The following is a 22,340-nucleotide window of genomic DNA, read 5'->3' as shown; positions in this document are numbered from 1 at the left end:
GCAGGCCGACAGAGAACAGTTTCCCTCCAGCAGGTGCTCTGGCCCTCTTAAATCGACTCCTCGGGAGAAAGCCAGGGCTTTCTACTCGTAAAGAGCCACGGTCTCAGAAAGTCTGTTCCGTAGGAGCACGGTGGATTGGAATGGACTCAACGGCACTGAGTCACTTAAATGGTGAGAACATACATTTCTGTTAAATTCCTTTGCTTGTGCTATTTCTAATCCAGAAGCACTAGATAATGGACAATGTCTGTGCGTGTGTATGTATGTGGTTGTGTACACACACAGACAAACGGGCAGAGAAACCGTTCAGATGATTGTGGAAAGCCTTTGTTCATCAGGTAACCGCCAGCCACATCGAGGCCAAGGGAGGAATCCCAAATGCCATGCACACGCCCGCTTCCTACACCCCACACATTATGTCATGTCTCTGTGTGCATAGCAAATGTGCATGCCAGATGTTTAGTGGTGCCTATCACACACCTGCTTGATGGCCCTAGGTACCTGTGTGACTGGCTCCTGTGTGGACCACCTGTGTTTGAATGTGAACTTCTGCGTAGCCAGAGTGCAGTGAACTTCCACGGGGGGATGGGGGGACCCAGATGCCGAAAACCAGTTGCAGGCAGGAAGCGAAACAAAAGGTTCCTGAACAGCATGAAGCTGGACAGTCAATGAGGCTACTGTGTGTGAAGTAGACGGGTTCATACATGAGCTGAACCCCATAACCTAGTACTCAGAACATGTGGATGTGTGCAAGCACGTTTCAACAAGTTTGTGGATATACTCCATTATAGATTCTGTTTTCCACAGACTCTGAAGCACAGTCGTCTCCCCTCCCCCCTTTGTATTTTAATTCTGACCTTGGCTACCAGCTTGCTGTGACCCAGGGGGCAAGGGCAGCCCCACCCAGCACCCCTTATTCAGGCTCTCTGAGGCTGGCAGACTGACAGGGTGGGGGGCGTGATGCCGCAGTGGTCTAGCCCTGGCTTTACTTGCCCTTTCTTTTTTTTCTGACTTGGGGACGCTCAGGGAGAGGGGGAGGGAGGCTCGAGTTTGATCTGAGGAGCTGAAATGGCCCTGGTGCAGCTGTGAGTTCGCCTGGTTCATTCAGCTCCTGTGGAGGCTGCAGTTACATGCTCCGTGCCACGCAAAGAAGGGACTCGAACCTACTGTGAGTCCTGGGGGCCTGCTGCTGCCATCAAGACCGCAGCTCGGGGAAACCTCCGGACAGTTTTACTCTCCTGGCCACTGTTCGCTGGCCTCTTAACTAATACTCTGCAGCTTTGGGGGCGATCTGGAGAGAGCGTTGATCCTCGGCCTTTAAATTTGAAGATTTCCCTAGAGGCCCTTTAAGGAGCAGCCTTGTTCTGGCCATCAAGGCTTGGTGCCCTGCGCCCAGCACTGGTTCCCAGGCTAGTAGGAGCCCAATGAACAGTCTGGGGATTAATGAAACCTCAGAAAGGTTAAACGTTGCTCTGACAACCACGTAGGGCGCCCTACCCCGCCATGTGGGCCTCTGGGTGGCGCAGACCACTATGCTCTCTGCTGACCCACCCAGCAGTGCCACTGGAAAAGTCCTGGCAGTCTGCTGTAAAGATCACAGCCCCTCCCTCCCTCATTCTCTCCACCAATCCCGCTCAACCCGAGCACGTACACTGGTGCAGATAAGAGTTTGCAGCACAGGGAGTCCAGGCCAGATAAACCCCCTCAGGACCAATACTGAGAGTAGCGATACCAGGAAGGGAGTGGGGAAGAGAACCAATCACAATGATCTACATATAACCTCCTCCCAGGGGAATGGACAACAGAAAAGTGAGTGGAGACAGTGGACTCAGTTTCAGTGTAAGACATGAAAAAAAATTTTAATAAATTATCAAGGGTTCATGGGGGAGAAGGGGGAAATGAGCTGATAGCAAGGGCTCAAGTAGAAAGAAAATGTTTTAAAAAATGATGGCAATATACGTACAAATGTGCCTGACACGATGGGTGTTTGGATTGTGGTAAGAGCCCTCAATAAAATGGTGTAAAAGAAACCGGTGACAGCCAAGAAAACCTGTGGAGCGTGTTGAGGTCACCCACTTGGGGTCACCATGAGTCAGTGGACCCCATGGTAGCAGGTTTCGTCGGTCAAGTGCTAGTAGCTGGTGCTGGTCGACAGAGCTGTGGGCCATCCTGCCTGTCTTCTGGGACAGCTTCCTCTGGCCCTCCAGCCAGGAACCCTGCTTGGCAGGGGTATATGTGGCCAAACAGAGCTTAGAATTTAAGAGTGAGACTTCAAGAAGTTAATGAAAAATTTGTGATCTTTGAATTCTACTTTTCAGCAAACTTTCTGAACCTCCCCTCATCCCCCCGCCCCAAAACATTCAACAGGGCCTCATGACTGCATTCATGCTGCATCTGTTGGTCTTGGTACGCGGGGGTTAACAGCTCCTTTATGAATGCTGCCACGGCAGAGGTCAGCCCAAGGTCAGCCCATGGGAGCTGAGCCAGTGACCCCTGCTGACAAGCACAGCCTCCTAATCCTCACAGGAATCCTGCAGCCAGCTTCTCCAGTGGGTCCCAGAACAGGTCGAGCGGGGTTTTGAGAGCACTGACCTACCCTCATAGGACACAAAAATCGAGGGCAAGGGATTGGATACCAGATCCATTAGATCCCACAGCTCAGGGACCCCCTTATCCCCAGCGCTAACCCTCCAACTCGGGCCATTGGAGCTGATGGAAGCCAAGCCCGTGGTTGACACTCGCTTTCCTGAATGCCTGGGCAGGTTTGGTTTGGGGCTGGGGGGGGGGGGGGGTGTCGGTTAAGTCCCTGCAAATGTTCGGTCCCTCCAGAGCCCAGAGAAATGGTGAGTAAACGGGGGAATCACAGGAAGCCTGGAATGGGGCTCTCTCCTCTACCTCTAGCGGTGGGAGGGGTGCTGGCTCCCCCAGGGACAGGCAATGCTGGGGCACTGAGGCAGTTGGCAGGGGTGGGGGGTGCTTCAAGTTCCGTTGATTCCCACAATAACCTGGCCATTCAGAGGCCACCCTTTCCTTACCTCTCCATCTCTGGTCCAGCCACACTGGCACAGAACGGACAACAGAAAAGTAGGTAAAGGGAGACATCGCTCACCACAAGGCATGAAAAAAAACATTTAATTGTCAAGGGATCATGGAAGAGGGAGGGAAAGATAAGCTGATACCAAGGGCTCGAGTAGAAGGAAAATGGATGATGGCAACAAATGTGTTTGACCCGATGGATGCATACAGATTGTGGCAAGAGCTGTACAAGTCTGGCGGGGCGGGCAGGGTATCGCCCACTGCCTACTGCCTTCTCTACTTAACAAAGGCTTTCCCCAGGCTCCTTACAGGGACCACCTTAACAGGTGTCCCCACCACCCATACTTTGGTGACTAGATGTCGGTCACCTGTAGCTAACGCTCTCAAGCAAACCGAGGACCAGGTGTTCAGCAGGTCGATTCAGCTTCCCAGCAGCTTTGCGATGGCCTTAGTAAAGGGGCTTAAGCTCGCGGCCAGCACAGCGGGGGCTCGCCCGCCTGGTTCCGAGTGCCCCGCAGGCAGCGGGCCAGAAGCGCCCCTCGCCCGCCCCGCCAATGAGCCACCGCAGGAGGACCGGCGGCCCACCAAGTGGCCACACTCCGCCATCCTCCACGCTGGCGAAGGTAAGCTCCAGCCGAAGGCCGGCAGGAACGGCGCTGGCGTTTAGCGAGGCAGCACGCGAGGCGTTCCCAAGCCCCCTCCCATTTAATCTCGAGGGGGCAGAGGGCGAAGCCGCAGTGCGAACAGGCTCAGAAGCCGCCGTGACTGGAGGCTGGCAGCCGGGCCCGCCGAGCGGGGCCGCGCCCGAGCGCTCCGCGCGGCAGCTGGTCCGGGATCATGGCCGCGCTGTGCTCGGCGCGCAGCGTCAGGCGCGGGCGCGCGGCGCGCAAGTGGCGCAGGCCGGCGGCGCTCACGTTGCGGCAGAAGTCCACGTGCAGAGTCTGCAGCGCGCGCCCGTGCGCCGCCACGGCCGCCAGCGTGTGGTTGGTGACGCGCGCGCAGTTCTCCAGGCGCAGCGCGCGCAGGCGCGGGCAGCAGCGCAGTAGGCGCGCCAAGCAGTCGTCGGTGACGTGGCCGCAGCCCGCTAGCGTGACGGACTCCAAGTTGGGGCACCTGTGGGGAGAGCGGGGCGACGTGGGGCCAGGGCCGCGGAAGGCGCCCTCCTGGCTACCAGGGTTGAGCCTTCCTGGGGCTAAGGGCTCATTACGAGCCCTGGAGAAGTGTCCCGTGGCGCGGTGGCTGACGTGTTGGGCTGCTAACCACGAAACCACCAGCCACTCCGGCGGGAAAGGCCAGGCTTTCCACTCCCGGAAAGAGAACAGGCTGGCAAACCCACAGGGTCATTTCTACTCTGCGCTGTGCGCTCTCTGAGCCCTAATCGCCTGGATGGCAGTGGTCAGCCCTGGACGCCATTCCACACCTGCGGGACCAGGCGAGCGGGCGTTGATGTGCTTGCTGCCTGGTGGTTAGGGATTTCTGGCTTCCCCCCTCTCCCCCTCCCCTTCCCTCTGCCCATTGTTTCAGGCTTCTTGGTTCGAACTCCAGGAGCTCCCAGTCGGGAGCCCAGCTCCACCAGCCAGCTCAGGAGCTGCTGTGGACAGAGCAGCTGCCATTCCCAGAGGGAGAGCTCTTGTCTCTGTGGTTCTGTGGGATTTGGGGGTTGGGGGCAGGCTTCGCTGCGCAGGGCCCACACTGAGTCTGGCTCCACACTGAGAACCTAAGCGTCCCCAGCATGAGTTGGGTGGGCGCAGTTTCCTTGGAGGAGTGGATCCTAGTGACTGGTTCGTCGCAACCCTTGAGACCGTGGTTTTAGCCCAGTTAACTGGGGTCAGTTATCGCACCCCACTCGGACAGTAGCCTGGAAACCAGGACCAGGCCCCGAGCCTGAGTCAAACGTACAGGCAGGTGGCTCTCCAGAAAACTTGCTGTCCCTCTGCTCCAGCTTACCAGCCCCTCCCGTACCTCCTTTCCTTCTCCAACCTCCCAAGCCTTTCCCCAGGGTCTTGTCAGCGCTCTGCACCCCGGGTTTGCTCAGGAGGCAGCTGTGCAGAGCTCTCGCTTAGCCCTCTTTCCAGCCTCAGATTGGCATCAGACTCCGACCTCAGGCTGATGGTACCATGCTGGGTTGCAGGCTCATGGCGAGTTTGGCCCTGGCCTGGCCACTTCGTGTGTAAAGTGGAAGCATTGGGCCAAGCCCTTCCTGCCTTACAGACCCGTTTAAATGCTAGCCCACACCTTCAGGCGCAGCCACCTCGCATCCCAGTGGAGGCTTGTGTTGCTGCACTTCCCCGGCGACTCTGGCAGAGGTTCGGGGCTGAGACTGGCTAGTGCGAAAACACCTGGCAGATCTACTTCTGAAGGCAGCCCGTGAACCCCCCGCAGGGCACAGTGGCCTGCTAGCAGCTGCAACCAGTCACGGGATGCTACAGGACCAGGCAGAGGCTTATTCCATTGTCACCTGGAGTTGAGGGCAGTTAACAAGACCCAAAGATCCGACTAGAGGATACTGCCTTAAAGAGGGAGGACCAGAGGAGGGAAAGAAGGACCTGTGTCTTAGACTGGCCCATTTGCAGTAGCCCCAGCCCTAGCCCTAGAGTGCTAACCCGTAGTAAGCAGCTCCCTTATTGGGGGGCCTCAGGTTTGCCAGGGGAGAATAAGGGCTTTGTGTGGTTGGACCTCCTGGGGTCTGACCTTGAGCTCCGAGTTCAGCTGCTCCCTCCCTGCACAGGATGGCTGCCAGGGCAGGCAGCTGGCCTCCAGGCAGGAGCAGCTTTCTCTGCGACTTGACCCATCCTGGGCACTGCACCCGGATAGGGCATGGGGTTCTGTGTGGGGCCTTCCCTGTCTCTCCAGAGCCTCTGGGTGGTAAATAGCTGGTGGGCAGGCGGGGCGAGCTGCCTACCTGTGGCACACCTGGAGCAGGAAGTCCTCCACCAGGCTCTCATGCCGGCTGCAGATGCTCCTCTGGAAGGCGCTCTTGAGCCATTCCTCAGTGCTGCACACCTGCACTCTGCTGGAGTGCCAGCAGATGGAGAGGCTCCGGAGGGCCGGGCCTAGCAGGAAGTTGTCCTTCCGGAGCTCCATGAGGGACTGAAAGTGCAGCAGGGGCCAGAGAGCTGGGTCCTCAAACACGTCCTGGAGCTGCCAACAGGTCTGGGCCAGGCTCTTCCTGCTGTCCTTGTCCAGGAAGGAGAAGAGGTGCAGCAGGCACTCACGGTTGAGCTGGGTTATGTGCATGGTGGCTGCACCGGCCTGGGCCCACCGGCCACCCTCCTGCCGCTCCTCCCCAGCTCTGGTGGTGGACATATATGGTTGAGGAATGGGGTTTATTTTTGGCCAACAACTGGTGCTGCCGCTCTGAGGGGCCAGCCAGCCAGGATCCAAACAGATGTGCCGAGGGATTGAAATCCTGGCAGAAAGCAGCCTATTGACGTTAAAGGGTTTTCTTAAAAGGGCTTTCTCACCCTTTTAGCCAAGAACTCTTGGCTTTTCCCTCGGCATTTGCATTCGGGGTGGCTGGCTAGACCTGCTCTGCTTCCTATACATCCAGACCCGGAGCCTGGGCCAGGAGCAAGCCTGGTGCAGAGGGCTGCTAGGCTGGGGGCAGGCTTGGTGGGTGGTGAGACTGCTGCCCTCCATCCACTCTGATTTCCTTGGCCATGAACCTCCCATTTTCACCCTTTGCTGAAAGACCTTCAAGGTAGGAGTCCTGGTGGCGTCGCTGGTCACAGGTTGGCTGTTAACCACCAGAGGAGTGGTTCAAGCTCACTAGCCAGCCTGAGAGAAAGTCTGGGCTTTCTGTACTTGGTACATATTCCGTGAACATTTAGTCTGGGAAACTCACAGGGTACCATGTTGGAGTAGATTTGAGGCCAGTGGGATCTCAAAGGGCATGTGGAACCGTGTACTTGAGCTTAGTTTTCCAATTTTAGATTATTTCCCCAAATGTCTCAGATGTGGTTCGCAATATAAATTGTGGAGACCACTGTCTGCCCTCAAGCACAGCCCTGCTGGTGTGGTCATTACAAGTGGGCAGCAGCTCCGAGGGAGACTGGGCTTTCTACGCCCCGACAGTCACAGCCTCAGAAACCCGCGGGGCTGCCACTGCGTCCACGATGGCTTTGTGGCTGGCTAGTGGCCCGCGCGTGCAGTGCCGGCGCTGCTGGACCCCCAGGCACTTGCTGCTGTGTGGGTTTCCCTTGCAACTGCCTTTAGTCAGCGGCTCTCAACGTGCCTCACGCCGCGACCCTTTCAGACAGTCCCTCGTGCTGTGTGACCCCAAACATAAAATGATTTTCATTGCTAGTAATCTTGCTACTGTTACAAATATCTGATCTTCAAGATGTACGTTCATTGTTACAAATTGAGCACAATGAAAGCAGTGATGAATCACAAAATCGATGTCATTCTAGATTGTGAAATCGTTCTAATGACAAATAAATGTCTTGAAGCATGGTGCAGCATAGGTAACAGTCTTCGTGCGGGGTGCTCGGATGTGGGTGTATCTGCATGTGGGCACACCCCCCTGGAGATGAACAGAGGTGCGGTGTCTTGGTTCCTAAGACCATTGGAAATACGTTTTCCCGAGGGTCTTAGGAGGCAACCCCTGTGAAAGGGTCATTCGACACACACCCCCCACCCACACGGGTTGAGACCACCTGAGCTTTAGTTCCGGTAGAGACACTTGCCCCCTAGGCAAGCTGCCAAGTGATTCTGCCCCAGGAGGTCCCTTTCCCTGTGTCCTAACCCTGCTCTGCCCCCAACCCTAACCCCTGGGCTGGGAATTCCTAGCTTGGAGTGATAGTGTGGGGGTTGGAGTGCAAGGCAGGGGTGTAGTCGTGAGGGGAGAGTGTGCTGCCTGTGCACTGCCTCAGTGGTCACCGTTCCTTGTCTTTCCCACAGACGGAGCACCAGCACCGAACCCTCCTCTAAAGCAGCAACTGGGTCAGGCTGGGCACCTAGGAAAAGGAAAGGGGGCGATTCCCACCAGCTCTCTTCTGAGCAGCCAGCTCCCCGATCCTCCACTGCCCAGCCCTGCCAGCAGACATGCAAGGGGTGGCTCCCCCGGGGGTGCCGAGGACGCCACCAGTCACAGCTTCTCTGGGGGGCTCACTAGAAGTCCCTGAGGGGCTGACACTCCACCCCCAACCCCCACCAGCAGCCACACTGCTGATGGGGGGCAGGAAGGAGGGGGAGGCAGGGTGGCAATTTGAGCTGCAGGCACCAGTCTGTCTTCAACTTCAGAAGGCTGGTTGGAAAGAAGAGCAAGTAGGGAAGCAAAACAAAGGCGTCAAGTTACGGCTGCTGTCCTAGTCCTGTCAGGGAGTGGAGGCTGGGCTGTTGGTGCTGTGGGGCCTGGACGTGGAGCAGTAGTATATGGAGCCTGCCTTAAAGCTGCGTGCACCTGTTGATCTTCTCAAACCAATTGCCTGCCACCTCTTCAAAGCCAGCCTGGCAGTCCTAGGACAGATGGTTGGAGAGGAGGCCCCCGTGGCTGGATCGGCAGGGCCCACAGCTGGGGTTGAGCCTCGTCACTTCCTTGGCCTCACTGAAAAGTGCTCAGGAGGAAGACGACCAGACTCGAACGAGACTTTCCATAAGACAGTTCAAGCCGGTGAAGCCTAAAGGGGGTGCGCTGACAGCTTAAAATGGCATCGACCATCTGGAGTCACGCAGACAAGGGTCCACGGCAAACGATGAGAGCAGCGCAGAGCTGCAGCTCTCGATGGGCTGTCTGGATCTACCACTCCCAGACCCAGTGACCACACACGAAGGCCGTGGGCGCCAGTGTGCCGCGCTGTGTCCCCTGCTCCTTGTGGGGCTGCGTGTGCCCAGAGCTGCATCGGCCACCAGGCAACGAGGCGCACAGGAGAGAATGTGGAGGGGGGTCAGGGGCAAGGGGGGGAAAGTACACCTAAGACGACTACGTACACTAAACCCACGTCGTCGGGCAGTTTGGGTTTCAGAAATATACATGCCCCACCCCAGAACCATGTCAGTCCACGGAACCAGGGCCAAGCCAGCTAAGTGGTTTAATTCTATGACAGTTAGCATCACTATACACTGAGTAGAATACAGTGGATAAGCAAAGGTTCTCCACCATGGAGAGAGAGTTGTGTTGCCACAGACTGTTTCTACCACCCACCGGTGTGGGAGGCAGTCAAGAACGCTCTCTTGTTCCAGGAAGCCATGTGACACGTTGCGTGCGGCCCTGCCTGGGCACAGGCTCTCCTCGGGAGATGCCACGTTCCTGCTGGAGAGCGCCCGGCCCGCGGGACGCATCCCTGAAGAACACAAAAGGATCAGCGTTTGAAACAGGTGTGTGGGGTAAGGCTAGAGCTGCATTTCTAAGACACAAACAGGCACATTCATATCCCTGGTGATCAAGTGCATGATTCCAATGGATCCCATCACTTTTCTCAGAGCCTCCAAGGTAGCATTTAACCATCAAGCAAGAAAAAGCCTACAGGAATTTAGACGACATGGAGTCATCTCTGAAGCCAACAGTGTTGCCCATCACAAGTCCACTTCCCACAGCAGTAGTTCCAAGAAGTTCAAAGTGGCTCTTCCCCAGTGTCGCCACGGCCCGGGTCTTTACTGTCCGTCACAGCAGCTGCCCCCAGAGACCTGTGTGACAAACCACAGCACTGAGCCCTTGGGGAAACAGCCTAGACTCACAGGAGAGCGCAGGAGCCGCCTCGATCCGCTTCCTTTACACGTTAGTGTATTGACATTTAGATGGAATCGGGCCAGGCATCACTCCTTTGGGTAGAAAACAATCAAACAGCAATTTCACATGGCTCGACCTGACACAGTTAACATTTCAAATCAGGTTTCTGTCCTCTCCTCAGGACCCTGTGTGTGAACCAGGCGACCTTCCCTCCTGCAACAGCGCAAGCGAGGCTGTCGTGGTGGCTGCGGTTCCAGGCCTGCACGGGCCGTGCGCCCGAGGATGAGTTCTTACATGCCAATAGCTGTGTGGCTACTGGAGAGTGCCATCGGAGACTACACCTCTATCGAGGCGCTGGCCTGCTCCAAGAAAGGTGTGGGGCTGGGGCCGCTGGCACCAGGAGGGAGGACACAGAGCCTCTGCTCCTTCAGAGTTGCCTGTCCCTGTCACACTCACGGCCAACACATCTGGTGGGCTGGCTTCACAGGAAACTCCCCTCCCTCGGGCCAGCTTATAGAAGACAGAGGAGGAGAATGGGGAGGGGACAAGGAACATGGGAATGGCTCAGTGAGCCGATGCTTACTGGGGACTCCTACTCTAAAAATGTGCAAACAATGTCACCAAGCCACACCGCTTATGGAGGCCACCTCAGCTCAGTGACCCCCTCAGAGCAGACCTAGCCCGGGGAAGCAGACTGCCGGGTGTGCCGCTTGCCAGGTTCCAATGAACATTCAGTTAGCAGTCGAATGCGTTCCCATTGCCGCCCCGCCCCAGCACGAGCGCCCTGAAGGAGCACCCCGACTGCTCCAGGTCAACAGGACAGCCGAGATCACTGGCAGAAATTACAAACAAAATGAGACCAGGGCTCCAAATTCCAACCTGAGTTACAGCGAAATACTTTGTACCTGTTCTTGAGAGTACATTTTACAGCAAACACCACTAAACTCAAGACTAGAAAGTCTGCTGATTCACAATGAGACCATTTCCCACTTGCTCTGCTCCCATAGGGCTGGGCTTCTTGCCACACGACACCCGACACCCCGAGTGTGTGCACTCAGCTCAGCAACAGCAGCTGGGTGGGGGGGGGGGGGGGGGTTGGTCAGGTGCTGACTCAAACAGGCAAAGGGACATCAAGATTTCTCTCACTGCATTTTAAAACACCAAATGGTTGGGACCGCTGACATTTTTCCATACTCTCATCTCCCAATGGGGAAAAACAAAACCAGGAATATCCCCAAAGCAAATAAGCACAACAAAAAGTAATTCCTGAATTTCCAGTACAGGTATAACTGGACCATTTTTATTTAATTGGTGCGAAGGGGCAGCAGTCTTGAGAAACCATGAGCAGCTACCACCTGGTCTACCTAAGGATGCCCGCGGTGCTCCGTCAGGCCACAGGAATGACTGCTAAGCAGTCACCAGCCCCGAGGGCCACCAAGGACATGCACACCGGGTCAGGAGCCACGCTGCTCCCACTCCCGGGGAAGGGCTGGGCGCCGAGCAACGGAAGCATTGACGTAAATGTGCCTGAGGGTGAACCAAAAACATTACTATAAAAAGGCAAATAGAACTAAGTTCTCAACTCTACATATAAAAACCGACTTCTTACAACTAAAGCAGCAAATCACAATGTCTGCCGAGGTTTTCTGGTAGAACAAGAAATAAAACAAAAATTAGTTGGTGCCCATATTCAGTAAGTCACTACCATTGACAAAACTATAAATCCAAAATAGGGAATTGAAAAGTGCATAATGAAATTAACTCTTGGATCAAGTATTTATGGAAAATTGGAAATGTTTGTCCGGTATCGTTGATGGATAATGATGGAGAGGAGGTATTAAAGTTTATCCGCTCCAGCTTTGGCCTGGCGTTCCACATAGAACAGAATATAGGCCTTGGCCTTCACCACGGTCTCTTCCTCAGTCAGTGTTACAGTGCTGTCATTGAAATGGAACCAGCGGCCTTCGTGAGCTGCAAATGCTGTGTAGTGTCCAGAGCCAACCCTGTAGAGAAAGGGCAACAAAAGTCAAGGGAAATGGAGGAGATGGAATGCAAAGAGCACAGAAAATCGGCGAAACCATATCATCTGCAAGACACACAACAGAACCTAAGAAGTGCTCATAGTGGGCTGCTTGTGTACAACCAGCCATCTCATGGGATTCGATTCCTTGACTGGCAGGTTTAAGATCAGGTTTTTGTTGTTTTGGATCGTTTTATTGGGGGCACTTCTAGATCCTATCACAATCCATGCATGCATCCATGTGTCAAGCACATTTGTACATATGGTGCCACCATAATTTTCAAAACATTTTCTTTCAGCTGGAGTCCTTGGTATCAGCACCCTTATCCCCCACCCCTTCCTTACCTTCCCTCCCTCATGAACCCTTGATAATTTTTTTTTCCATGTCTTATACCAACCGGTCTCCCTTCACCCACGTTTCTATTGTCCATCCCCCTGGGAAGGGGTTATTTATAGATCATTGTGATCGGTTTCCCCTTCCCCTTCCCCTCCTGGCATCACTCCTCTCATTATTGGACCTGAGGGGTTCATCTGTCCTGGACTCCCTGTGCTGTGAGCTCCTGTCTGCACCAGTGTACATGCTCTGGTCTAGCAGGATGTGTAAGGGAGAACTGGGGTCATGATAGTCGCATTAAAGTATTAAAGAACTAGAGGAAAGTTGACTATTTCATTGGTGCTATACTACACCCTGACTGGCTCGTCTCTTCCTTGTGACCCTAAAGGGAAGACCAATTGTCCACAGATGGGCTTTGGGTCTCCACTCCACACTCCCCCTCATTCACACTGTGATTTTTTTGTTCTGGGTCTTTGATTCCCGATACCTGATCCCATCCACACCTCGTGATCACACAGGCTGGGGTGCTTCTTCCATGTGGGCCTTGTTTCTTCTGAGCTAGATGGCCGCTTGTTTATCTTCAAGCCTTTAAGACCCCAGATGCCACATCTTCTCCTAGCCAGGCACCATGAGCTTTCTTCACCCCATTTGCCCTCAGCAATCATATAGGGAAGGTGAGCATCATGGAATGCCAGGTTATTAGAACAAGGTGTTCTTGCATTGAAGGAGTACTTGAGTGGAGGCCCAATGTCTGTTTGCTACCTTAATACTAAATCTATAAATATATGTACATAGATCTAGTTCCCTATCATTATATATAAATATATTTACATATGTACATGCCTGTATTTAGACGTCTATAAATGCCCTTTGCTACTCCCTGGGAGATGGACGGCAGAGAATGGAGGGAAGGGAGACTCCGGATAGGGCAAGATAAGACAAAATAACAATGTATAAATTACCAAGGACTAATGAGGAAGGGGGGAGCGGGGAGGGAGGGGAAAAAAAAGAGGACCTGATGCAAAGGGCTTAACTGGAGAGCAAATGCTTTGAGAATGATTAGGGCAAAGAATGTACAGATGTGCTTTACACAATTGATGTATGTATAGGTATGGATTGTGATAAGAGTTGTATGAGCCCCTAATAAAATGTATAAATAAATAAATAGAATGCCCTTTCCCTCCTAGTTCTTTCCTCTATTTCCTTTTACTTTCCTCTTGTCCCACTCTCATGTTTGGCCTTCATTTGGGGTTTCAGCAATTCCTCTCGGCTACATTGTCCTTGATTAAGCCCCAGCAGGCATCCTATGTCCTCCTCACCATCAATTTATTTATTTTTGTTTAAAATAATTTTATTGGGGGCTCATACAACTCTTATTACAACCCATACATATATCCATTGTGTCAAGCACATTTGTACAGTTGTTGCCCTCAACAGTCTCCATTTTCTTTCAGCTTGAGCCCTTGCTATCAGCTCATTTCCCCCTCCCTCTCTGCCCCCCTCACAAACCCTTGATAATTTGTAAATTATTATTTTGTCATGTCTTATACTGTCCAATGTCTCCCTTCACCCATTTTTCTGTTGTCCGTCCCCCAAGGAGGGGTTCTAATGTAGATCCTTGTGATCGGTTTCCCCTTTCTACTGTACCTTCCCTTTACTCTCCTGGTATCACTACTCTCATTGTTGGTCCTGAGGGGTTTTATCTGTCCTGGATTCCCTGTGTTTCCAGTTCTTACCTGTACCAGTGTACATCCTCTGGTCTAGCCGAATTTGTAAGGTAGACTTGGGATCATGATGGGGGTGAGCGGGAAGGAATCGTTAAGGAACTAGAGGAAAGTTGTATGTTTCATCAGTGCTAAACTGCATGATGCACCCTAACTGGCTCGTCTCGCCCTCATTCACAATGATATGAGTTTTGTTCCTTGATGCCTGATACCCGATCCCATGCACACCTCGTGATCACACAGGCTGGTGTGCTTCTTCCAAGTGCGCTTTGTTGCTTCCCAGCTAGATGGCCACTTGTTTATCTTCAAGCCTTTAAGACCCCAGATGCCATATCTTTTAATAGCAGGGCGCCATGAGCTTTCTTTACCACATTTGCTTATGCACCCGCTTTGTCTTCAGTGATCCTGTCAGGAAGGTGAGCATCACGGAATGCCAGATTACTACAACAAAGTGTTCTTGAGTTGAGGGAGTACTTGAGTAGAGGCCCAATGTCTGTCTGCTACCTTAATACTTAACACATATGTGTATATATGTTAAATATTATATATATGTATTTCACCATCATATATATATTTACATATGTACATGCCTATATTTAAGCCTCTATAAATGCCCTTTGCCTCCTTGTTCTTTACTCTATTTCCTTTTGCGTTCCTCTTGTCCCACCATCATGTTTGGCCTTTATTTGGGTTTCAGTAATTCCCTGGGCTACATTGCCCTTGATTAAGCCCCACCAGGCATCCTATGCCCTCCTCATCAACTTTAGATCACTTGTTGTTCCCTTGTCCCTGGGTTTGTTAACACCCACTTAAGGTCATGTTTTTATGGGACGTTCCTGTGAGCTGGTCTAGTAACATGTTTGGTGCTTCTGTTCTTTCTCCCTAGTTTGTGGCACAATGCTTCGGGTCTTACGAGCTTACAAGCCAACGCTCAAAGTAAAATAGGTGATCTCAGGTCACCTGGCAACAGCAGAAGGAAGAGTGGTGGAAGTTATGGACCTGCCCTCAGGAGCAGCTGCCCCTGTGCCAGGTCCCCAGAGTAACTGGGTAGTAGTGATGCCCAGTTACCATTTCTCAGCATTTTGATAAAAGTTCCTATAGAAGAATCCTGTTCACTGTGTTCAAGTTCTCAATGGGATCCATATATTCTAGAGCCATAGAGACTGGATAAACTCCTTCAACTATTGCCCAGATATCATCTTTAAACCTTCAACCAAAACTCTGCCCTTGAAGTCTTCTTAAAACCAAGTAACACTTTATCTTAACAAGTGCAGAATGTCTGCCCTGAGTACGGTTTCTTTAAGAAGCATGTGGGGTCAAACAGGCGGCGTAGGAGCTACTTGCTGGGCCGCTAACTACAAGGTCAGCAGTGTGAAACCACAGCTGCTCTGACGGAGGAGACAGGGCTTTCGACTCCTGGAAGGAGTTCCAGTCTTGGCGGCAGTTCTACTGTCCTGTGGGGTTGTTAGGAGTCAAGAATCAACTCCATGGCGTGAGTTTGGGATGTTTGTGCGATTTGTTTTGTTGGGGTGGGTCGGGGGTGGAGTGCTGGACTGGACCCATCAGATAGGAAATGTCCTGAGAGTGAGTCTGTGTTAATGAGGGAGGAGGGTGCATGAGCTCCTTTGGGTGGCCTTTTACCTTGGGTGTTGAGGGAAAGAGTTGGAGCTTTCCTGTGTCCTGAAGGATTACCTTTGCAGCGGGGGTTCCTTCTGTCCAGGTGCCATTTCCTGGGTAGACCTGGTCTGACGCCACAGCTTGTCCTGCGGTTGGTGTGTACTTTGCAGATTGGTCAACTGACTATGTAAATGAAGTGACTTTACTAAAAATATATGTATTGCCAGTGAGTTGATTCCAGTGTCTAACCCTACAGAGACAGAGCAGAGCTTCCCAAGGCTGTGAATCTTCATGGAGGCAGACCGCCACACCTTTCTCCTGCAGAACGGCTGGTAGGCTCAAGCCACCAACTTCCCATTCGCAGCCCAGTGCTTTAACCACTGTGCCACCAGTGACTGTACCCACACTCTTAGAGGCCCTGTAGTTAGACAGCTTTTCTTTCAGGTTCTGAGACTGTAGCCCTACAGGAACAGCCAGTCTCATCTTTCCCTGCAGAACAGCTGGTCGGATCCAGCCGATGGCCATGGTTAGCAGTCTAGCATTCAACCACAGACCATGCAGAGCAGTGTGTGGCCCACCAAGAAGAGACGGCTCAGTTTGTGGCCCTGGTGGGTGGACCACGCCTTAAATGACATGAAGTGGTAGCCAGAAGTCGATAGCCTCACAAAGGTTTGAAGTAGCAGGAAGCCGCGGACAGGAGACAAAACGGAAGCAGAGGGGAAAAAGGCAATGGTTCTCACTGCCATTGAGCCGGCTCCTACCCATAGCAATCTTATAGGACAGGTGAAACTGCATCTGTTTGTTAAAGCAGGCAAAAACCCCAAAATCAAACTCATTGCTATCAGTCGACAAGGCAGAGGGTAGAACTGCCCCTGGGTCCCCGAGACTGTCACTCTTGTCAGGAGGGTCTGTTAACAGTGAAGGCAGTGAGTCCAGGGCTGAGCAGAAGACCCGCCTGAGGACCGGGAGGGGCCTGCACAGCTGAAGCTGTCCTGCCCCACCTGCTTCCTGTCCCTGAGGTTCCGGCGTGGTCTACTGGTTGGGCCCGCTCCCAAGCTGCACTGCTACTTCCTCTGAAATCCACTTAACTGTGAGTTGTGTGCGGCCACTGCCAGGAGCGATGGGACCCGGAGAGAAATAGTGTACGGAGAGACAGGTGGGGTCAGAACTGGCAGAAGGTTGGAGGGCGGAGGTGTGTCTGACCCTGGTCATTCACCTGCCAGTCTGCAAATGGTGGGGACAGTTGCACACATGGAAGAGCGTGGTCCATGTCCCTGAACTGCACCTGCAGAGACTGTTGGATTGGTGTATTTTATGTGTGGCCTTCACACAAAAAAAGTGCAATCCATGTATGTACATATGCACACATTCAAACATACATGGAAAACCAAGTGCTGCGGCCTGGGCGCTGCCGGCCCTGCCGGACACACTCACCCAGACCCATGGTGCACCACCACGGCAGCCAGGTCGTAGAGGCAGCTCTCCGGCCCGCTGTTCTCAGGCTACAGGATGAGAGAGAGAGGAGAGAGAAGGCACCCGGGCTGAGTCACGAGCAGTGCTCAATGAAAGCAAAATCCCCAACTTAACATTTTCCTTGTACTTAAGAACCGTGTTTTAACCGAGTTAACCAAGGTAATCAATCACCTTACCTCTAATAAGTAGCATTTCATGTCTAGACCTCTCAGGGGAAATTCTACATATGTATCAACTTTGTTTCTTAAATAGGCAGTCCAGTGAAATCTTTTCAAATGTAAGCACAGCACCTGGGTGACAGAGAGGGACAAGCAATGTGAGCAGACATCTACCTTACCTGACAACCGACATTCCCAACAAGCATTTTCTGTTCCCTACTCGTTCACTGATACTGCTTTCTCCTGTACACATGCTAAGTACTCTCAAGGGCTTAGCTTTTCCTGGAGCCCTAACGGCTATTACAGAGCAGAGCCACACACGGCAACTGTCTCTGTACCGGGGACATGCGCGTCCTTCTCTAGCAAGAACATCATGACTTGGGATTTCAACACTTACCTTGGGTAGTTTTTGAATCCAAAACTTTTTAGTGGACTTTTGTTTCTTTTTACATTTATGGCACATATATAACTCTGTCTCATCAAGTTCTTCTAAGTCAGTAAAACTCCGAAGACAATCTAAAACAAAATGGATTGTGGCCACATTAAAATCGGGTAGAGGTACTCACTGTACTGTGGGGCCAGCACTGGAGCTGAGGGATGTAGGTTCCAACCTAGCTTCGTTAGTTGCGTCTCCTTGTAAAAGTTGGCTGCAAAATGGAGACAAACTACTGTGTGCATGTTAAGCGCAGACATCGTGCTGGCGTGTGGTGGCAATTAGTGGCAGCTACCATTGTTGTTGTTGGTTTTATTAATGAAACAGCTAGACTGGGGAGCACCTGTATAAATGGTATGCTGATGAAATCGAGAGTCAGCAATGTCTGTCTGTCCTAGACAGGGAGGCGCAGCGCCACTTCCTGAGAGTCAAATTCACGTCAAACCTGTGCACAGACCTGACGTATTCAACAGTGAACACGGATTAGCGACGGCGACTGCATCAGCTATTATCTTCCCACGAACGCGCCCTCCAATCAGGAGCCCTGGGGGCAAAGTGGTTACTCATTGAACTACTGCACCTCGGCAGTCAGTAGTTCAAAACCACCAGCAGCTCCTTGGAGGGAAAAAAATGGGGCTTTCTACCCCTGTGAAGAGTTGGCGTCTCAGAAAGTCACAGGGGCAGTTCTGCCCTGTCCAGCAGGGTCGCTGGGTCAGCATGGACTCAATGGCAGAAAGAATGAGACCCAACACCAAATGAATCCTTCACTGCAGCCTAGTTCACGCTCATCTATGATCTCCTTGGAAATGTTTATGTAACTGTAATCTCCACGCCTAATACTTCAAAATCTTGGCTCTGTAAGTACAGTTGTATTGGGACACAGCTCTGTCCGTGGCTGCTTTCCCATGGCCACAGCAGAGAGAATCACTGTAACAGCGGCCGGGCCGGCCACATAGTCTCGAGTCTGTAGACAATGTATGCAGATCGATCTGCAGGTAATGACCTTCTGAGAATCATCTCACTCTGCTTACAGAAACCCATGGAGCCGACGTACCCACCACTGCGGAGGAAAACGGGTTCTCTCCTGCCCTTGAGGAGCTGGGACCCCTGGGAATGGCCCTCAGCTGCTGTGCGAAGACCCTCCTTTTAGCAGCTTCCCACGTAGCCTCTCCAAGTACAGCCCACTCCCTCGAGTGAGTCAGCTTGCCTCCTGTGCTCTTCTTTAGTTTGGAAAACTTGAGTGGCAACACAAACAGCTGTGAGAGCAGAAGTGTACTGAGTGTGCAGGTCGCTGGCAGCCTCGGCTTCCGAGACGGTGAGTGGGAACCGTCTGGGGCAGGGACTGGACGTCCCAGCATGGGGGTTAGTGCTCACTGACCCGAATACGTGGGTTGTGCTTTCCATACCGGTCCCCACAATCTTGCAATTTCTCTTGTTTTTACCAACCAGTTGACAGTGACCCCTTTCTGCCACCTTTGTCCCAGGAGATCCCAGAAATTCAGTGCTAACGTGATCTATGTCAAGGATTGTTTCTGCCAGACAGAATGTGGTTTAGCATTGCATTTCCTGAAGCAGGTCTCAAACGCTAAGCCCAGATCTGCACACTGATGCAGACACTGCCCTCGGAGGTCATGGACATTGTGTGCATCCAGCACGCGCCCTGGCCACTGGGAGCCTGCCCTCCAGAGTCCTCCCTGGGGCGCGTTAGGCTCTGAAATTGACACCAAGGGAGCCTTCGCCAGCTAGGATTTGCTGCATCACGCAAAGAGTGCTTGCCTTAGGTGGTAGTGGCGGGGGCTGGGAGATCTGATTAAGAGGTAAGAAAACCACACTTTCATACATTTAAAACCAGCACTGGCTGAACATTTCCCAGACCAATCCAATACAAGGGCAGCGGGAATGAAGGCTCTGGCTGTTCCGTGCACCGCCTCCCCCCCACCCCCAAGAAGACCCGGGTCCCATGCTGCCGTGGCCCCGGGAAAGCCTGTGTCCCTGGTGCTACTGTACATCTCATCTCATGCTCTTCCATTTCTGCAGTTCGATGCCCTCAGAAGCTTTGCGATTACTGAGAGAATAAATAGAGCAACATTTCACAGGAAGCCTTTTTGAGACCAAAATAAAAAAGCAAACCACCACAGAATAGTGTTTCTTCTCCCTCTGCAGCCTCCCAGGATCAAGTGCAGGCCACGGAGACCTAGGAGGCGCACAGTTCTCTCGTGCTCTGGCTCTTGGTCCTGCTGCTATTGCTGCTCTGCCATTTCCGTGGTTGTCACCATCGTCTGTCTGCTCCTGGATCGACGACGCTCCGTGTACTGGGGTCTCAGGGTGCAAAGAATGGGCTCCACTCCTGGCTCTTCTCTCAGGACGGTCTCTGTCTCTGAGATGACTTATTTTATAGCCAGTGGGATGGCAAGAGTGGCCACCTCCCACATCAGAGTCCTGTTAACAATCGCTCACAAATGAATCTTAAAATTCTATCAGCATCTTCCCCACTTTCTCTTACTCATCAGGAAAAGTGCGAAAACGCCCAATCTGCATGTCCCCTCCCACGCCCATCCTTGGGTGGGAGTTACAAAAACGAGGACTGAAAGAGCCATAGCAAGGAAACCCTGGCACCACAGTGGACGTACCCAACACCCCCTGATGCCGCGCTGCCGCCCACTGCTAGCAACCCTACAGGACAGAAGTTCTCAACCGGTGGGTCGCGACCCATTTGGGGGGAGGGGTCAAACGACCCTTTGATAGGGGTCACCTAAGCCCATCGAAAAACACATATTTCTGATGGTCTTGGGAACCCAGACACCACTTCTCTATCTGTCTCCAGGTGGGTCCGCCCACATGCAGATATGCCCACACACGAGTACCTGGCATGAAGACTGTTACCCATGCTACACCATGCTTCAAGACAAAAATTCATTTGTAATTAGAAATAAATATTTCACAATATATAATTACATATTGTTTTGTGATTCATCACTATGCTTTAGTTATGTTCAATTTGTAACAATGAAAATACATCCTGCATATCAGATATCCATAACAGTAGCAAGATTAGTTATGAAGCAGCAACAAAAATAATTTTATGATTGGAGGTCACCACAAGCAACAAAAGAAAACAACAAAAAACAGTGGCAAAAAAAGAAAATCCTGTAAATAGTTCAAGTCCGTTTTTGACCTTTAGGAGTGTTTTCTGATCTAGTCTGATGGAGTGCCATGCCCTGGCCCCAAAGTCTATTTTTGGTATTCCCTGGAGACTCTAGTGCTCTGCTCCCCTTGCTGTTCTGTTGCACGCCCTTAGTGTTTCATCTCCACGTGGTGGGGTCGGGCCGGGTGCAATTCCCGCACTGTCTCCAGGGTTGGCCCCTGTAGCCCTATGGGTCAGCAAGGGACATCGTACCCAGTGGTGGGACTGGCCCTACGGGCCTCTGAGAGCAGGAATGCTGTCCTCAGGGTTTGGTGGGCCAGCACGTGCTCCACTCCACACACACACATTTTGCAGAGACAGACAGCTACAGTGAGCATATCCTTGCCATTCACTGACAGAACACTAGCCTGTAAGTATCTGAAAAGGACCCTGAAGTGCACAGCACTATAAACGGTCGCAGCAGCAGCAGCAGGATGAACTTCACCTCAGAGCTCACAGGGGAAGTGAGCCGCGCTGCCAGTGGAAAAGACTGGCTCCCTCCCCAGTATTCTTCTCTCGGGAAGCTTTGCTCTTCTCCACTCCCTTTCACGTTTCTCATTAAGCATCCAAAGAGGCTGCCAAAATGTTTTGTTGGCATTTAATGTATTACATGGGGAGGAAAGAGATGCCATGGTGGTTTTTGAAACTATAAAACATTCTCAGGAGCTCCGTGGCATTATTTCACAACCGTCTTCCTCCACCTCAAATGCTATACCTGCTGGAGCAGCACCCCGTGGAGAGCAGAGGGTGCAAGTAGTTTGCTGACACTATTAGATGTCCTTGATGCATTACATACACTTTATTTGAAATAGCAGTTGTTAGAAAGTATGCTTAAGTTAATAAACATTTAGTTTTACTACAAATACATACAGAAGTATCAAGGAGACACAAAACAGATTTTGTTTAAAGAATCCAAGAAATGTATGTATAAAATAAACCACTTCCTCCTGAAACTTACCCTCCACCAAAAATTTAAAAATCACTCCAGTACTTTCAAGAGAATCTTTTCAGTCCACCAATCTCTCTGTGGCCAGAGCTGGTGCTCAATTGTATGACGTGCTACCTACACTCTTTGCCATCAAGTGGACGTCAACCCAGAGGAACCTTGCAAGGCCATGAAGAGCTGCCCCAAAGGGATTTCCAAGACTGGCACCTTTACCAAAGTAGGCTGCTACGTAGCCGCCGGTGGCTTTCAACCACCCAAGGCTTAACCTACTGTGCCACTTGCTACATAGTGCAATTCATGAAACCAAAGTCGTCCTGACGGAACTTAGCAGGGTTTTGTTTTGCTATTACAAAAGGTGCTCTAATGAGCATCTTGGTACATGAATTATTTATGCATGTTTATATGTGAATTACTGTGTCTAAGGCACTGAAATTGAAGGTGACCTTACCCTGAGATAACTGGATCACTTTATGCCTGCAGACAGCAAGCCTGCTTTCAGAGGCTTCACTCTCGCTTTACTTATATTTCCGCGACTTAAAGTGAGGCTTACTATTTTGGTGGTGTCCCCCCTACCCCTCCCCAGGTAGTAAACTGACCATTTCTCCTTCTTACTCATATACTTTGCCCAAGACTCCTTTGTCATTATCTGTTACAAACAGGTGTTTCCTTTCCACATTGTGCAGGAGGCTTCCAGCATTGTACAGTCAGACTCAGCCTCTCGCTTTCCTGACAGCCAGTGAGCCTG

The 22,340-nt window shown here is 52.1% G+C and overlaps 2 protein-coding genes across 2 annotated transcripts in view; both read right to left on the bottom strand.

Moving 5' to 3' along the window:
* Nucleotides 1–3,053: 3,053 nt before the first annotated feature.
* FBXL22 (F-box and leucine rich repeat protein 22) lies at nucleotides 3,054–10,820 on the bottom strand. Its single transcript, XM_075532319.1, has 2 exons — nucleotides 5,939–10,820; nucleotides 3,054–4,149 (listed from the first exon to the last, which is right to left on the bottom strand). Exons 1-2 carry the CDS (start codon nucleotides 6,340–6,342, stop codon nucleotides 3,786–3,788), a joined length of 768 nt encoding a protein of 255 aa, XP_075388434.1. The 5' UTR covers nucleotides 6,343–10,820; the 3' UTR covers nucleotides 3,054–3,785.
* Nucleotides 10,821–10,966: 146 nt separating this feature from the next.
* USP3 (ubiquitin specific peptidase 3) overlaps nucleotides 10,967–22,340 on the bottom strand; it is a 108,282-nt gene continuing 96,908 nt past the window's right edge. Inside the window, exons 12-15 of the mRNA XM_075532318.1 lie at nucleotides 17,430–17,548; nucleotides 17,051–17,164; nucleotides 16,836–16,903; nucleotides 10,967–11,709 (exon numbers count right to left, since the gene is read on the bottom strand). Of these exons, the coding sequence (XP_075388433.1) occupies nucleotides 11,544–11,709; nucleotides 16,836–16,903; nucleotides 17,051–17,164; nucleotides 17,430–17,548 (467 nt within the window). The 3' untranslated portion in view covers nucleotides 10,967–11,543. The remainder of the gene's footprint in view (nucleotides 11,710–16,835; nucleotides 16,904–17,050; nucleotides 17,165–17,429; nucleotides 17,549–22,340) is intronic.

The sequence above is a fragment of the Tenrec ecaudatus genome, chromosome 14 (assembly GCF_050624435.1).
Source record: "Tenrec ecaudatus isolate mTenEca1 chromosome 14, mTenEca1.hap1, whole genome shotgun sequence".
NCBI classification, from domain to species: domain Eukaryota; kingdom Metazoa; phylum Chordata; class Mammalia; order Afrosoricida; family Tenrecidae; genus Tenrec; species Tenrec ecaudatus.
This window is presented reverse-complemented; position numbering and strand designations above follow the sequence as displayed.

What these genes read in the sequence shown, in the direction of transcription:
- FBXL22 (XM_075532319.1), bottom strand. Translation starts at nt 6,342, where the DNA reads ATGTCCACCACCAGAGCTGGGGAGGAGCGGCAGGAGGGTGGCCGGTGG. An exon ending in CTGCTCCAGGTGTGCCACAG is followed by an intron (nt 4,150 to 5,938) that starts GTAGGCAGCTCG and finishes CTCTCCCCACAG; the next exon opens with GTGCCCCAACTTGGAGTCCG.